This window comes from Tetrao urogallus, assembly GCF_951394365.1.
Source record: "Tetrao urogallus genome assembly, chromosome: Z".
Taxonomy (NCBI): Eukaryota; Metazoa; Chordata; class Aves; order Galliformes; family Phasianidae; genus Tetrao; species Tetrao urogallus.
In genome coordinates this window covers 11,657,940-11,676,074 of record NC_136816.1, presented here as the reverse complement: position 1 = coordinate 11,676,074, position 18,135 = coordinate 11,657,940, and the positions used below count along the sequence as shown (strand labels likewise).

The following is an 18,135-nucleotide window of genomic DNA, read 5'->3' as shown; positions in this document are numbered from 1 at the left end:
CAGAATTTTTGAGTCTGGCTAAATTGGCTGATAAATAGAAGCTAGGTCTGGAACCCTGTACCAGATTACAGAGTTAGAAATGAGTCAGGAAATATTTTATCCTGAGAATCCTGAAGTGCTGATGAGAATGCTGATCAAAAGAGAGACCACTGGTGATGGCTGAGATGGAGGGACCCAACAGGTAGCTGTTTACTGAACAGCACTGTACAAGGTAAGCCCCTTCCAAACCAAGCCATTTTGTTATTTGCAATCCATGGTGGCAGAGCAGCATGGGAAGCTGAAAAGAAGAAAATTAAGTCTATCCCAATCAAAACCAGAACAGTTGCTTTTTCTCCAGTTGTCAATTGTTGTCCTTTGTCCATTGCTCAACCCATTGCACGATCTGATCCAAATTTCTCTCTAGGTCTTCAGGAGTGTTGCTGGGTAATTGGTGCACAATTTCCTTTCTGTATGACAACACAGCTTCCTCATAAAGTGTCTGAAAAATTTCACACTGAATATTGTCTTGTAGCTTTTTCCCTTTGTAGCCCCTAAAAAAATAAGAACAATACTGAGAGCCAGCCTCACGTATACAAAACTATAACACTTTTTATACAAAATCAGTATCTTACTGCTTAGAAAAAAATTCTGATGAAGATTACACAATAGCAATTTACTTAATTACTCTCCTCACATACCTGCTTTCAAGCCTGTCATATAGAATTGAGTTGTCTGCACGAAGTACAAACACTATATGAAACCAGTGTTCAGGGAAAAAATCACAGCCGTGGTAATCAACAATAACTCCACCCTCGCACATTTTGCCTTCTAGTTCATCAATTACCTACCAAAAAAAATAATAACAAACAAACAGAGAGTGGTACATCTACATGAAATCACAAATGGTTGAAACAATACAAAGATACTACTTTTTGAAGCTGAACTTACTCTGTCTTCATCCAAAATTGGGCATTCATATTCCTCGTCAAAACCTTCATACAGTTCTTCTGTAACAAAAATGATTTGTGCATGTTTGTGAGATAACAGGAGTTATTAAAAATATTCAGAGTCATGTTTGCTTTGGCTAGATGTCAGCAAAAGGTAGCATGGAGCCCTTCATTTATAAATGTATATTTATTAATTAATGCAATACAAGTTATTGTTGCAGAGGGTCTCTTTAACAAATCCACCCAACATATTTCAATTCAGGGAACTCTGTCACATTTTGGTTTGCTCTATAACACATGCATTGGAAGCAAGGAATGACACAGTCACAGAATCCTACCACTGTCCTGGTAACACCACCCACCTTCTTTTGCCAGGTCACCCACGCTGATGTAGGTCAGCCCTGTCCTCGATGCAAGCTCTTTGCCGAGGGTGCTTTTGCCAACACCGGGAGTACCTAAAGACAAACGCAGAGCAGTCAAAGACAGGCAGACAGCTGTTCAGGCAACCTCCTACCAGGAGTAGAGCCAAGGGGGAAGCTTTCCCCAGCGAATACCAGTGAGTTCGTACAAGAAAAGGGGCAAAAAGGTACATAAGAAGAAAAAAGAGACGTCCAGCACGCCTGGGGCGCTTAAACTAAACAAGACCAAAACCAACCACAGTAAACAAAGACGACTCTCATTTCGTGCACAGGTGTGATTCTGAATGGGACGGGAGAAAAGACAAACTCACTCTCCTGCTCTGACAGTGGTCTGCCACCTCACAGGGCCGAATGGCGCACAAAGCAAACGTAGCCCTGCCATTTCCTCTCTCCCTACCGCCACGCGGCCCGAACGGCTCCACGTTGCGGGTGAACACGGAAATGCGGCCCGGCGCGGCCCATCCCGGCCCGTGTTGGCGCAGCCCGCCACTCACCGGTCAGCAAGATGTTGGGGCGCCGCATGCTGCCGTCGCCTAGGAGACACGTGCGGGGTCCTGCGCTACCGCCGTCGCACGGCGATGACGTCACGCGCAGGCGCCTCAGCGCGCAGGCACGCTGCGGGCAGCTAAGCAGAGGCGGCGGGAAGGCCGCGTCGCGGCGGAAGGGGGCTTGGCACCGCGTCGCGCGGCTCGGCCCGGCGGCTCGGCCCGGCGGCTCGGCCCGGGATGTCCGGGACTGCGGCGGGTCGACAGCTGGCGCCGGCGGAGGTGGGGCTCGAGGCGGTCAGTTTAAAACCGAGTGGAGGCAATGTGAACTTAATCTTCGTGTGGGAGCGATGTTTTTAACCGGCAGTTTTAGAACAGCTTGTGTATGCTGTGCGCTGGGGGTGGTGTTAGTTATTTCTGCTCTAGCTTGTTCTGGTTTCCAGTTTGCTACAAAATGCTCTGCTGTGGAATCTAAAGTGTGATTTACTTTGTTAACTCTTAGAAAGTTTGCACTCGGATTAAAAAAGCATTGTTGCTAAAGGCCTTTACAGGGTATTCTCTGTGCATGCCTGATAGGATTTTCAGATTGCACCCATGTGAAGAGGGAAGGTAATGCTGTAACAATAGCAATTCCTTGTATTTTACCAGGCGACAGATTGGTTGGCCTGTTCGTTTGATGATTTCTTTGGAAGTGCAGATATTTCTTCCAACGTGATTCCTGAAAAGTCACACAAAGGCAACTCTGGGAGAAATCATCAGCAGAAGAAAGACCTGTCTGCTGTGCCGGGATGCAGCAAAAACAAAGTCCTGTCAAGAAAAAGAGCAAAGTTGTCCTCAGTAGATCTGCCTTGTAACAAGTCCAGAATAAACTGGAACCAGTCTCAAGATGAGCCATGGGTAGATAAATACAAACCTGAAACTCAGGTATGAGAGATTTGAAGTGCAAATTTACTAGTAACGTTACATATAATGCTTTTCTTTGTAATCCTTCTTGATCAGGAGTTAAATATGTTCTGTTTTATGGGGGCATTGAAGTTCTGATTTGATTATATACTGTCTGTAATGAAGATTATAATGTGCTATATATCTGTAGGATGTATGCCTTCTAGCAGGCTTCTGGAGGATATAAAGCTACTGACATTTCCTGTCCATCAACACCTAAACTTCTGAATCTGTTGTCAAATCTGACAGTTACGAATTCAAGGAAAATCCACAACTAGTGAAAAGAGAGAGAAATGAGTTAATGCAGTACTTGTATTTCATATTTAATTTTTTAGTAGTCCAGCTATGGTGAGGAACTGAGTCACAAGACTAGAAATTTAGAAAGATCCACGTAGTATTAGAGTCAAGAATCAGTTCTAGCAATAGCTGCAAAGCATTTGTGTGTAATCACACTGGAAGATCATGTTGTTACTTTAGGAATCAAAAATCATTCATTATTTCCATGCTGCAAGGAATAGGAAATTGGTTGTTTGAGGAAATAAGCTCTAATGATTGTCCTTCATTTACTTCTAAAGCATAACGTATGTAACTGAAACATACGCATACACAGCTGTTATTTTACTCAGCCTGTTTTCTGTTCTTGAATTTCATTGTTAAAGTTTTAGAAACTGTAATGCATACTTATAAATTCATTTCATACATTTTTCATCTTGTTTTAGAATGACCTTGCTGTCCAAAAGAAGAAAATTGAAGAAGTTGAAACATGGTTAAAAATACATATATTTCGGAGACAGCCAAAGCAGGTAATTTTGGTGAAATTAGCAGGTAGAGGTACAAAATTGTCTAACCAAATTGGATTGAATTCTAATTTAATTAAAAAACAAAACAAAAACAAAAACAAAAAAAAAAAAAAACAAAACCTGAAAAAAAAGGCAAGCAAACCACAAGCCAACCCACAAGCCCTATGCAAAGAGAAGTAGAGATGGATTCTGTTTTTGCTCAGCAGCATCATTTTCTGGCATCTAGTCAATTCATACCTTCAGCTTGGTGTGCTTTTATAACTGCATTTTATCTCCAGCAGTATGATTTTAAATAGTGAGGCAAACTTCTAGTCATAGTGACTTGATGTAATAGGATGCTTTTAATTTCTGGATTGTTAGGCATTGTTATACAAATGCATCATTTACTGGCTAGTATTCTTTTCACCTGATTCTTCTGTTCCGTTTATATTATATTGGTACCCCCATATAGCATGCAGTTAGCCATGCAGATGCTGGGAGCAAGCCTTGCAGATTTCTGTTCTAGTTCTTTCTGAGTACTGAATAGGTAATTAAAAACTCAAACTATTTACCTCTTCTTATTTGTAAAAGAATCTTTGCTGTATGAAAGATAACGTTATTCATCATCAGTCTACATTTAATCTTTATTCAAAATGTTTGGAGTTATTTTCTTTCTCTGTCAGGGTGGCTGTGTTTTGCTGTTAACTGGTCCTGCTGGCTGTGGAAAGACAGCAACTATACAAATATTAGCAAAAGATCTTGGTGTGCAAGTGCAAGAATGGACCAATCCAGTATCTTTAGACTTCACAAAAGAAGACTTATTAAATATATCTGGCCATAGTAAGTATTTTATTTTGTTTTTTTTGGATAATTTTGTGATTTGTTTTGTATGTAACAGAGATAAAAGCATAAAAAAAAATACAGACTACAAAGTTAGACTGATGTCTATATAAGCCACCTCCTTGGAGTTCAGTAATAGTCTGAAAAGGAATTTACTTTTTACAACGTTTACTCCAAAGCAGTTTGCAGTTCATACAGAAAGCAGTGTAATGTTTTGGATGCCATCTGAACTAGTTAAATAAGAATGTATCTTTGAGTTTTCCATTGAATTCTTCCCTTTGAAAACTATCTTTTATTTGAAATGTGTTTGCCAAAAGGCTTTGCTGCTGGTCTTCAGTGCTGTTATCTGAAAGTAGCATGGGTGGGTATTAGTTCTTGTGGGTATTTGTATTCTACTTGCTGTAACATCGAATACACATTTTTAATTAGTTTTCTTTTTCAGACTCAAATTCTCATGCGTTTTCAAGTCAGGCCCAGTCAGCTCTCTTTCAGGATTTTCTGTTAAGAGCAAATAAATATAACAAACTTCAGATGCTTGGGGAGTCCTCAGAAAATGATAAAAAGCTTATTCTTGTTGAAGTAAGTGAAAACTTTTATAATAATCTTGACGTGCTAACTAGCTGCTGCTGGAGGATTAATGTTGGCACTTTATTGCCCATGAGTTCTTTGTTACTTTTTGGCTTCAACAGCTGGCTGAAAACAAGTTCTACCTGTGCTTAAACTGTATGATATAATTGCTGGGCAGAAACTGCACACTAATTCATATACAGAAATAAGTAATAGATACTCAAAAAGTGACTGGAACAATACTGAAAAAAATCACACTGTGTTTTGCTTCATAGAAATATTTGTGTATATACAAAGGCATGTGTAAAAATTACACATGTTAACTGAGGATACAGGAGAATATAGAAGTGCATGGGAATTAATAAAATCATAAGGCATTTGAAATTTGCCCTTCTCATAAGCCATAACGGGAGATCCAGGAGAAGGCTTTATTTTCACAAATTCAGGAATATATCACACTACTTCATCCTTCTTGAACTTCTCATTGTTTTTTGACAGAAAGATTTTCTAAATTAATAAAGTAGCCTTTAGTAAAGTGAACTTTCAAGAAAAAAAATAGAAGAGAGAGAAGTTCCAGCTGAGCAACATTGTCTACCATATAACTTGGGAAATGTAGATTCCTAAATCCTCTGTTCATATAGTCACTTCCTTGTCTACCTCCTTTCATATCTGATACACTATGTCTTGCCTTCTTCAGTTTAGCTGTTACTCTGTGTATATCTGTGTGTTTTGAATAGAATTGTCTAGCAGGCAGTGTTCTCACCCAAGGCTGTTTCTTAGGAAACAAGATTAGAAAGAAAATGCTTCTCCTAGGTAATTGTTTTTCCTGAAAAAAAGAAAGTTATGCTTCTCCCACCCCCCTCACCCTACCTACTTCCCAGTTATCTTCAGCTTCAGCCACAGTTGAAGCCAAGCTAACTAGCAAGAAAAACCATGTAGCAATATAGCACGCCTTAAGTTAGTCTGCGGGAGAGAATATTTACACCTGAATGTAATGACAGCAGTTAATTTGTTTTGAATAGGACATGCCAAACCAATTCTATCGAGACCCTAGCAGTCTACATGAAATTCTCAGGTTAGTTATAAATAAGTTTTTAATGGTTAGCCTTAGCCACTCTGCACTATAGTGGAGTTTGAATCCTCTTACGCGTTTTTATTTTTCACTTTAGGAGATTTGTACATACAAGTAGATGTCCTCTTATATTTATAATATCAGATAACTTCAGTGGAGACAGCAACCAGAGGTTACTATTCCCCAAAGAAATTCTAGAGGAGTTGTGTATATCAGTTATTAGGTAAGATCTTCTGTCTCATTAAAAATTTATTAAAAATAAATAAGAATTCAGAAACTAATTCATTTTTTAATGGAATTTAACAGTTTCAAGCCCGTTGCACCAACAAACATGATGAAAGTTCTTAATCGAATAGCTACAGCAGAAGCTAACATGGTAAGTTGTCAAAGCTGTGAACTTCTGCAGAGTTCTGGGACCAAAAGAATTCTGGCTTTTATATCTGAAATTTGTTTTTCCTACTTGTTTTTGCTATTTGCTTTATCTTTGATCAAGTAACAGGCTTTTGCCCCCATGAAGGGGGAAGGGGGGGGGAGGTAGGAGCAGGAAAGGCTATAGCAAAATACAAGGAAGAAAAGGGAAAGCCATCTTGTTTTTAAGATGAGATCCCCTTGATCCTTTGTCTGAAGTTGCCTCTGAGAATTCTGCCTTTTACAGAAACCGTATGTATAAAACAAGTAATAGGAATAGAAGTTACCTTTTTTATGGTATTCATTAACACCTGAAGACCATTAACCCCACTCATGTATTCTCAAGTTTTTAGATTACAATCTAGTCTACTCCTGAGTGGCAGTTACAAAATAAATTTGTGTGTTGTTTTCTCTAGTCTTGAAATTTAAAATATGGTGATTTATTGAGCTGGAGATCTTACCTGGCCTGAACATACGCTGAGTTCAATATAATATAATAATATAATATAGTCTGTTCATGGTCTGTATCAGGGATGGGTACCTGTAGTAAAAGTAATACTCAAATATGCCTTTTCCCATGTAATTATTTTGAATGTTGCTTTTCCCTGTAGAACAGAGAGAAGAACTATGCTCCTGATAGAACTTCGCTGGAGTTGCTTTGCAAAGGCTGTTCAGGTGACATAAGAAGCGCAATAAACAGTCTCCAGTTTTTTTCCATGAAAGGTAAATATCTATGATTTTGGTGAAATTGAGTGACATTTTGACTGCTTCCACAGTGAAGAAAAACTGTTGAGTGCTGAAGATTCGTTATGTGGGGTTATGTGGGCTGTGTGAAAAACTTGATATCTTGCTGTGGTAAAAGGGAGCAGGTTTTGTTGTTTGTTTTAGGTAGCTGTGTTGGTAATTCTGCTGTTTACATATAAACTCAGTGATTACTAATAATATACATAGGTTGTTCTGAAAGTAGTGCCTTCTGTTTATTTCCATGGAAGCTATCAGAGGTACAAAGAGCACAGTATACTATTTGATAGAGCAAGTTGTCAGGTACAAAACATTCTTCTTCAAGATAGTCACCCCCGTTAGCTATACATCTTTTGAACAAGAGCCTGTGTGGTGCACTTGTAACAATCTGCACTGGTGTAAGTGAGCCACTCTCACTGCTGCTGAAATGCAACACTCACCACCTCACTGTGCTCTCACTCACTGCTTTGTCTCAGAAGCATTCAGCGAGCATTGAGGAGTATCAGTGGGTGCCATATTTTCTACATGGAGGAATGGAGTGAACCTTTGCTTCAGTTGCACTTCCATGTCAGACATCATTCTGTCAGACTGCCCCTCCGCTGCCATCTGTTGCACAGCAACATGTCATGAAATATTGGTGGGAAAGTTCCACTTTTACTGCCATCCAACCAGCATCCACCTCTGTGTTTTGGGCCAGCATCATAAAGTAGGAGGTATTACTTTTGAAGCAGCCCTCATGTACTGGCTGTGTGTCTGTTGAACATAATGCAATCGTCTCTATTCCTCTCTATGTCTTTTGGTATTAGTATGTGTTCATTGATGAAAACTTTTATGATGCAACCTCAATTTGAAAGTGATAGCTTCTCTGCTTGGTTCTCTTTGCACTTAGCTCTACTTATGTAGCGTTTCTGAAATAGCCCACTGATTTTTTGTGTGTAATTCCTGAAGTGATTGTTAGTAAGTTGAAAAGCTGTGAGGTAGCATAATCTATTCTGAAGTTATTGACTGAATAGAACAATTTTTTGTGAAGTTCAGTATATTAGGAGCCTTCAAAGCACAGGACTAGATGACATTCAAATCAAACTTAAATTGGGAAAATTGGGATTATTTCAGATCTTCCCATGTAGGAAGAAGAGACTTTTTCTCTGTCTTTTGTAAGCGCTGGAAGTTGGAATGTGTAAAGAAAAAATATATGGAAGATATGTAATCTTTTTTTTTTTTTTTTTTTTTTTTTTTTTTTCAGTTTGTTTTGTAGCGCATGTAATTCATTCTAGGAACTTTTAGAGGGTGCCAGATTTGGTTGATTTGATAGATTTATATTCAACCTAGAAATAAGGAAGTGAATTTAACTTCAGTGGTATGTCTTTAAGCTAGTAGCAAATTTGTTTCTTTCCATTCCATCTTTCAGCATCGTGAAACAACATATAGCCTTATGTTCCACGTCAACGTAGCTTAGGTTTTAGACTTAAAAAAAAAAAAAAAAAAAAAAAAAAAAAAAGATTTTGATGATGGTGATGCCACTAAGTACGTAAAAAGTAGGTTGGGAATACCTGAGGAGAGTTTGCTCTTGCTTACTGGTGGATGATAAGGAGTTTATACATACACAAACTGCTTGTTTTTAAGACTGTTTAGATTTTCTATGTTAATTTAAAGAAAACTCACTTCGGAAGTATAAAAACATGAGAGTTATAAAGAGAACTTGGAAGAAAACAAAGGCATACATACATTCTCTTTTCACATTTTTTTTTTTTCTTTAGATGCTAATGAAAATATCTTACTTCATGTTGAATAGAAATTGTTTAGTTGTTCAGGTGTGTTTCAGTTAGATAATAGATAGGCAGTCAGTGATGTTTTGGAGAGACCTCACCTCCATTTTCATTTCCTGAAAGCCATCAGAAGGATGGCAGGATTTGTTTTACAAGTAAGTAACTTGGTGTGTGTGTTAGGTACATAAATGATGTATTCAGTTTGGTGATATTAATGGATAAAAGGGATCTGTGGTAATCATCGGAGAAGAAAAAACTAATTAAAGGATGATTTCCTCCAGTTTGGAGGACTTTGCTGCTAAATCAATTTCTGGGTTTGATAATTGTAGGAAATGTAATGGGAATATTATCTACATATATTTGCATCTGCCTTGTACTTTATTTATAAAGGAGAGATTGCTAACTTAAGAGGCATACAGAGCTAGAGTAAGTAAGCAAGAATGCCAGCTTCTCTTTTAGAATGGCACCTTAGAATGGCTTACAAGTGGAATGAAATTTGCTAGTGAAGATAATGGGGTTGCCTTAATAAATGAGCTTTCTCATGGTGACTGCATTTATAAAACTTTCTGTATCTGTGGATTATATTTATTTATTTTACTCCAGTTACTTTATTCTGTCTGTATTGTGCTTTTATTGGTAGATTGGTCATTGGAGAAAGATTTCTGGTCAAGGAAGAAACGGAGTTCCACGCTAAAAAATGAAACAGCAGCAGTGTATAACTTGAGGAAGAAAAGTAAATCCGATATTTTAGAAGACCAGGCAATACAAGCTATTGGTGGCAAAGATGCTTCCATCTTTCTTTTTCATGCTCTAGGGAAAATAATTTACTGCAAAAGTAAGAAAAGTTACTTGTTCTATCTTCAATAATGAGCAAAACATGTCAGATATTAATAGCCTTCCCTTAAATAAGGCTAGGTGATCTCTAATGAACATGTTTTGTCATTGGTAACAGTAATAAACAGCAATAAATATTTTGGTAGCTGAGATTGCAGCTGTCTGTATTCAGAAGAGAAATAATGCATGCTTCATCAGAGAATTACTACACATATGTAATAAAATGCGTAACTCTAGTTTCTTTAGGTCCGCATGCTGTCAAGCACGCAAAGATAGCTATCCCAGAATTTTCTTTTGTGCACAGTACTTTGTTGTGTCGTTATGTTCTGTCCTCATATGTTTTCTTAGAGTTACAAAACAGACCTGCAGCCCTTCAGTTGCTGCCTTTCCTGTTTGGGTTTGATTCGTTTTGCTCTTTCTCCTTATTTCTTATTTCAAGTCTTTGGTTCCTTTGAGACCTGTGCGTCTTTCTGAGCTGAAAGGCTCTTTGACTTCTCCTTTTAGTATCCTGTCTCCCTTTCCACATTTCTCTTCACTGCTTTCTATACACACAGCTCTGTAAATGTATTCCTCTCTAGTCTGCGTGTATGGTTACTGTCCTTTTTTTTTTTTTTTTTAATATTTGAAAAATATCATTCAGAAGAATTAGATATTTATGCTGTGTTACTATCTGTCATGATCTAAGTCAGAATTCATAATGCAATTTTTCCACCTTTTCCTAATAATTGACAGAATTTCTCCCCCAAACCAATTAAGAAATGATGAGAGGAAGGAGTACGAAAATCTTCAAGTGGATTTTATTTTATAAAGGATAGTATAACCAATTACATTCTGTTGACTATATTGATGTGGGCATAAACACACAAACTGGAAACAGTGCAACCTCCTTGTTGGTAAAGTCAAGTTAGTTAGTCAAGTCCACAGTCTGTGTGAAGGCTTCTGTTCGTGAACTTGCATGCTTCTGTTCTTGCTCCCGTCTCATCTGTGTTCTGATTTTTGAATGTAACATCTGAAATGTCTTTTTTTTTTTTTTTCTTTTCCTTTACCCTAGCTTTTTAGTAATACGCATTAATGTAACCATTTCTGGTACTAAAAGACTATGGATTATACAATTCTTTTAGGAGAACCGTTGTCAGAATCTGAATTTCCTCAGCTGCCTTCTCATTTAATAGAACACCGTCGAGACACGTTGCTTATCCACCCTGAGGTACATCTTCAATTTTGATTTGGAGAAAAAAGAAAAAGAAAGAAGCAAACAAACCTGAGTGATTGATGCTTGAGAATATGCAGAGTGGCTTTCTCATTAATCTTAATATATGTATACTCAGTCTACCTGAGTTAAAGAATAATTGTTCTGGAAGGGACTTCTAGAGACTAGCTTCAAAGATTGATTGGATTCCCAATCCTGTTGAGTTTTGAGTACCTTCAATAAGTCAGAGAGAACCTCAGGCTTGTATGCAGGCTTGTATGCAGACTGTGCCCATTGCCTATCATCTTTTTGTTGTGCATGATTGAGTGGAGTTTTGAGTTCACCTTTCTGTTGTCACCCATTACAGGGTTGAAAACAGCTTCCAGCTCCTCTTATCCTTCTTCAGGAACAAACAACCCTTCATTTTCTATATGAATGGTTTGGGACCTTGATGACTATCCAGACCCTGCCATGAGCAGGGTCACCTCTTACTAGACCAAGTTGCCTAAAGGTCCTTCCAACCTGAGGTCTTCCTAGGATCATCTTCATGGCTCTCCTTTTGACCTGCTCCAACAGGTCTTTCTTCTTCTTCAGCTAGGGGCCCCAGAGCTGAATGCACTGCTCTAGGTTAGGCCTTATGAGGGCAGAGTGTAAAGGGGAAATCACCTCCCTCCTGGCCACTCCTTTGTTGATACAGTGCAGGGTGCTGTTGGCCTTTTGGGCTGCAGCCACATGCATCTGGGTAATGTCCAGCTTTTCATTCATTGGTACTCCAAATCCCTTCTCTGCAGGGCTGCTGCACTACCAGTCCACCATCTCCCAGCCTATATTCTTTGCCCCAACCCAGATATTGGACCTTGCACTTGGCCTTGTTGAACTTGATGAGGTTTCCATGGGCTCATCTCTCAAGCCTGTCAGGGTCCCAATGTATGATCCTTTCCCTGCTTGGGTTACATGTGCCAGTTCCCTAACTATCAAAATGTATCATAGTTTTATAGGATGCATTTCCTGCATACTGTGTAAAATCTGGACGTGTTTTTTTGTCCCCACAGGATATTGTGGAAAAATCACATATGTCTGGAAGCATGTTCAATTTGTACCTTCACCAGAACTATGTGGAATTTTTTACTGACATAGATGATGTTGTGAGAGCCAGTGAGTACCTGAGTACTGCTGATGTCCTTTGTGCTAATTGGAATGTAAGTCATTTTACATTATAAAGATTATATATGTTTTCATATACATTTTTTGTGCAACTTGACAGCATTTTGTTGTAGTTGATCACTGTATCTCATATATGCTACAGTGCGTGTGCGTATATATGTGTATATATACATGCCATAATATGGTATTAAGAACACTTTATAGAACAATCTAATGTATTCTACAAAGTGTTTTTGAGTAGAACAGAAGTGTGTTAAAATGTGTTAGAGGCTGCATGTTTTTTCCCTGAAGAACTTGAGCTGGTGTTCTGTTTGGCTCTGACTAGAGATTCTGCACTAACCCAAATACATGTGGGATATGTTGTGTGTCACTGCAGGTACCAGTTGGTTCTAGTTCAAATGAGATGTGCTACACACAGTCCTCAAGTTATTGTAATGCCCATTTTTTTTTCCTTAGTCACGGCTTGTGATGGAAGAGTACAGTACATCTGTATCTACTCGAGGTGTGATACATTCAAATTCATCCAGAGCCTTTGCCCACTGCCAAGGAGGGATGGGGTTCCGGCCCTTACATAAACCTCAGTGGTTCTTTATCAATAGCAAGGTAAATGCTTGTTGTTTTGAGGAAATTACTACATCTTAGTGATTTTAGCAATATATATGAGGTTTGCATGCATTGTCAAATATGATACTTTGACATAAACTACTTCTAAATGACATTCGTATGAGGAGGTCCATTTGAATTGTTTATTCCTTTAAAGGAAAAACAAAATGGAGTCCTCTGATAGTGTTCTCTTTCTTCAAATTGGCATACTTCTGGGATAGTTTTAATCCTAAGTTACATGGTTAGTGCTTAAATAATGTAAGATATTTCTAAAAATAAGTGTAACTTGAGCAGTTTAAACTACTTTAAAATCTTCTGTAACAAATTACTGCTGTTGTACTGTGTGTTTTTTTTAGATGTAATTTGTCTATGAGATGTGTCAGCTCTTGGCATTTTTTTTGCATTTGAATGAATACCTGCCCTGCTGTGTCTGCCTGTATATAGGATAAAAACTTGCAGAAATCTTTAATGTGTGGTGGAAGACAAAAGTGAAGACGTGTACTGCTGTTTTGTAATCTGTATATCTGAACTCAACTGTTTCTGTCTTTTCTGTATTAATTCTTCACAAGCCTGTGCACAGTTATCCAGAAGACCAGGAAATTGTCCTGCTGCTCTTTATCACACTGAATATATATGTCATTTCTGGTTTAGCAGGGTTTGTATTGTGGTTATTTATTTTTTATTTTTCCCCAACTCTTACAGTATCAAGAAAACTGTGCTGCTGCAAAATCTCTCTTTTCAAGCTTCTGTTTATCACCAGAGTGTCTTCAGACAGAGTTACTGCCTTACCTTGCAAAGTTAGCAAATCCAATGAGAAATGAAGGTAAGATCAGTGTAACTCTTGTTTTAGTGTTTTGTTTTTGTTGTTTTTTTTCCCTCTAGGTATTAAAGCATATTGAAAAATTTCAGCACTACCAGGTATTTAACTTGGTGAAGTCAGGAAACTTGCCAGTCTCACTCTTCACCTCCCTTTTTTCATAGTGTACTGGGTAACACAGTAGAGGAAAACAAAAACAACAACAAAAAAAGTAGTTATTTTAGTCTTAAGACTTCTTTTAGAGCCTTTTAATTAGGGGACTGTATAATCAAGATGTTATAATCACAATATAATTGTATAATCAATAGATATCAAGATGTTATAATCACAATATAATCAAGAGAATTAGGCAAAGTAAACAACGATCACAAAAGAGAGTAAGTGGAAGAGCTTACCCTTCGGCTGAGCTCACCAGAAGACACCGAGAGAGGTGATCTCCAGAAGAGACCCTTCCCCACTGGTAGCCAGCTCTTCAATAGGTCTAGGAGGGGTGAAGCCAGGCTCCATCCCTTCCAGCAGCACAGCTGAATTGCCTTCACCTGTGCTCCTCTGGCTGACCCATGGCTCGCCTCAGGTGATCAATCAGAGGTTCAGGCCGTGACTCAGCAGTTCCCGTACAGGGACTTAGTGAGAAGCCTTTTGGAAGTGCAGAAGACAATTTTAGCTGTATCTTCCTTGCTTGCTGATCCCTATCAAATAACATTAAGTCTTAGAAAGACTCTGAGGAGCCTTTCCTAGGAGAAGTAAATAAGATCAGAGTGCACAGTGCTTTGTTGTCTAATGTAAGACAATCCACGAGAAGACAATTCATGCAGAAAATGTTTTCTTTGTATGATAAATAATTTGGAAATTACTTTTCAGACAGCTGTGTCGCTTTCACAGTGATAATTGCTTCTAATAACAGCCTTATATAAGGCCGTGGCATCTAGATGAATTCTTTTCGTAGGCTGCGTATTAATAACTGCAGAACAATTTCACAGCTGATGATTGTTTTTCTATTTTATTGTGTAGGGAATGCGCAAATATTTTATGGCAGTTATTTAAGCTGTTTTGATAGCCAAATTACTGCAGATTTTTACAGGACCACTTAAGCGAACTTAAAAACTGCTTATTTTCCAATGCGTTCAATTTTAAGTGTGTTATGATGTACTCAATATAATACTGGCTATTCTTTGTTCTCAGCTCAGATTGCTTTTATCCAAGATGTTGGGAGGCTGCCATTGAAAAGACATTTTGGGAGGTAGACTTGTCTTTTACTTTCTTTAAGGAAATAAAATGCTGTCTTTCCCTTAACATACACCGAGGAGGAGCCATTTCATACAAAAAATATCATTAGTGTGTATCTGTGGTGTGATATTTTTCTCCATTTGCAGCATGATCGTTTCTAACTTTGGAAGCTAAAATTGTTTCTATTTCAAATCTGTTTATAATTAGCAAGACCAATTTTAATGGAGCACTGATACAGAGATGCTACAAAAATTGAAGTCCAAATGCTAAAGGGAAGATAATATGTGAAAAGAATTTCTCTTCATTTCTTTTCTGAAGTTGCCTGTTTCAAGTTCAGTTGCTGCCTGTCATGGCTGGCATTCCGTGGGCTGCTGTCAGTCACTTCATTGTCAGCAGTTCATGTTGCTTTAGGAAAGGAGCAAATCCACTGCCACCGTAAGGGGAAACTTCAGGCAACAGTGGGTGCTAGAGACTAACAGAACACAGACATGTTTTTGTATTTTGCTGTTGCCATAGCTCTGGTGTGAGGCTCTGTGTTGCTTTTCTTTATCTGAGAGAAATTTCTATCTTCCATAGTGTCTTGTGTAGCTTATGCATAGTGTTGAGTTCTGGGCTTGGAAGATGTGCACACAGGTGTAAAACATGATAATGAAGGTGAGGATATAAATTTAAAAAAACACAAACAAACTTGTATAAATTAATTAAGACTGACAGGGATATTACTGCTAGGAAATGTGAAAGCTGTTTGGCATCAGTGAACAGGGAGGGCCTGGATATTATGCAAGAGGTGTGGGAGAGCAGGAAGTGCAGTGGTTGCTTTGGCTGGCTGGTTTTGTTTTGTTTGATGGCGAGTTACTCTTGTAATGGTTATTTTACAGGTTAAAGCTTGAAACGCTTACTGATAAAGATCCTGGAGTTCCAGACTTATTTGTTGGTTATGAGGAGGACCCTGCTGAGGTGGCTGTACAGATGGAGGAAAATAGAACAAATGAGAACGATTGGGATGGACTGCCCCTGTCATCCAGCCAGCGCAGTGGAAGTGAACTACCTTGCAGTCAGCCTCAGCCTGTTGCTGCTCTAGTAGCTATGGAGGAAGATGAATTAAATATAGAGGAATATGACAGTGACTAAGTCCAACAAAGCATCAGCCACTGACTTAGCTGATAGATTATTATGCGCCAAAGGGCTTTGCTAAAATGAGTATGGTCTGCTGAACAGAGTGCAGGTGGGCTGGGAGGCTCAGTCTAAACGTAACAGTGTCAGTATCAAGACACTTTTCTTTATCTTCCTCATAGCTTTGCAGGATCAGACGTGATCAGAATACTAAAACAGGCTATTCGCTGCCTGTTCTGAGCCATAAAAGTATACTGAGACAAAGGGAGAACAATAAATGATAAATTTAAATAGTTTGAGGCTGTAGCTAATCAGTGCCATTCTTAAGTTATTGTTGTTTGTTTTGTTTTTTTTTTTTACACATCTTCATTTACTTTGGAGTTTTACAATGTGTTCCTATTTACACATTTGGTAAGTTACCAGCATTTGAAGATTTTTCTAAAGTGTATGTCTTCAGAAAAATTTCTGTTTGGAAGCTTGAACCTTCTGAAAGAGGAGATTTAAGGGGATATGTAAAAACTTTGATATCTTGTATTGATGATGTAAATAAAACTACTGTGTGAATGCTGTTCTGTAATCTGCTAGAGATATTTTAACGTGTTTATAAATAGAACATGTGCTGTACAACAGTTTGGATTTGTTTTTGAATTTTTTTGATAATTTATTGAGGTGAAAATACAACAGTTAAGCAGAAGTTCTTGTCCTATTTTTATTTGGTAGGAAGTTAATGGTGTCATGTAGTTTTCCTCTTTAAATTAGCTAGGCTGGAACAAAAAATAATTTCATGTTTGGCTACTGACACTCAAAGTGTTTTGTCTTTATCAGAATAGACTGTTAAATACTTCTTGTTGTTTGGGTCCCTGTGTGAAATCATAAATCCCTTACATACATCGTATCTCACATCACTGTAATTAGTGATGAACCTTCTCGTATTTGATTAAGGACAGGTTTTGTGCATTTAAGATTAATTCCAATTGGAAATCTCCGTCACACCATCAAAACTAATTTATTATATGCTGTTCTATGCTGTATGAGCATTCTTTTCATCAGTTTAGTTTCATACTTTCTCATTCCTTTAGTAGGTGGAGTTTCTTGCAAAAAGACTAAAATTCTGCAAATCACTATTTCACACTGAAATTCAGATTTGCAGTCTTGTAAAGTACATTCAGTTTCATGTTGAAGTGACATTTTTCAAAAAGGTTAAGATCATAATTCATGATAGTACTTTTAATGGAATAGTTTATCATTTTTTAATTTGTCTCTTTTCATTTGTCAGCCAATCTTGCAAGCAATGTTGCAATTACTATTGAAGCTGTTGCTTCAGAAAATTCATGTAAGTGAATCTTCGTTTATGAGACTACCTCAGTTCAAATAAGTTTACAAGTCCTTATTGAAGTACCTTTATTGTGTTTGCTGGTGTATATTAAGCAATTTGTGAGGGCAAAGAAGTCATACTGTTGACTAGAAGCTATCTTGAATTACTTAAGTCTGGAGAAAACATGGAGGAGTGAATGCAGCTTAGAAAGTTGTATCACTTAACAGCTGGCAATACCATAACATGCATTATTGCTGCGTATTAACACTATGGCTTCTGCAAATTAGAAGTCTACATGTACTGCACACATTTATGCATGGACTTGCAATCATGATTGGGAATGCTTCAATGAAAAACCAACCACGTTTGTAGTAATTTGCCACTGTTAGAACATTCCTTCAGAAATTGTGAATGAGACATTAATCTGAGCTGCTTCTAGTTTCTAAGTGGTGAACAAAAACAGAAAGAAAAATTCCATAGAATCACAGAATTGCAGGGATTGGAAAGGACCTCGAGAGGTCATTGCATCCAACCCCCCCTTCTTAAGCAGGTACCCTACAGGAGGTTGCACAATTAGGTGTACAGGTCTTGCTTATCTCCATAGAAGAAGACTCCACAATGCTCTGGACAACCTATTCTAGTGCTCGTGTTTGATGAAAAGCTGTCCATGAGCCAGCAGTGTGCACTTGCAGCATAGAAGGCCAGCTGTAACCTGGGCTGCATCAACAAAGGTGTGGCAGCAGAGAGAGGTGGTTGTCCCCCACTGCTCTACCCTTGTGAGATCCCATTTGGAGGTACTGCATCCAAGCCTAGGGCCCCCAGTACGGGAAAGATGTGGGACTGTTGGAGTCATGGAAAATAATGCCACAGAGATTGTCAGGGCTATAGCTCCTATCCTATCCTATGAAGAAAGGCTGAGGCAAATGGG

At 38.3% G+C, this 18,135-nt stretch overlaps 2 protein-coding genes across 2 annotated transcripts; one reads left to right on the top strand and one right to left on the bottom strand.

The window, feature by feature from the left end:
- Positions 1 to 340: 340 nt before the first annotated feature.
- On the bottom strand, positions 341 to 1,867 carry AK6 (adenylate kinase 6; the record flags this gene model as incomplete). Its single annotated transcript, XM_079549041.1, has 5 exons — positions 341 to 530; positions 678 to 823; positions 928 to 986; positions 1,289 to 1,381; positions 1,840 to 1,867. 5 exons carry the CDS (start codon positions 1,865 to 1,867, stop codon positions 341 to 343), a joined length of 516 nt encoding a protein of 171 aa, XP_079405167.1.
- A 203-nt stretch (positions 1,868 to 2,070) lies between these two features.
- On the top strand, positions 2,071 to 15,910 carry RAD17 (RAD17 checkpoint clamp loader component; the record flags this gene model as incomplete). Its single annotated transcript, XM_079548377.1, has 16 exons — positions 2,071 to 2,112; positions 2,476 to 2,754; positions 3,492 to 3,575; positions 4,235 to 4,391; positions 4,834 to 4,970; positions 5,981 to 6,033; positions 6,128 to 6,253; positions 6,337 to 6,406; positions 7,050 to 7,161; positions 9,586 to 9,780; positions 10,901 to 10,986; positions 12,021 to 12,167; positions 12,589 to 12,735; positions 13,438 to 13,558; positions 14,735 to 14,792; positions 15,658 to 15,910. 16 exons carry the CDS (start codon positions 2,071 to 2,073, stop codon positions 15,908 to 15,910), a joined length of 2,067 nt encoding a protein of 688 aa, XP_079404503.1.
- Between the last annotated feature and the right edge of the window lie 2,225 nt (positions 15,911 to 18,135).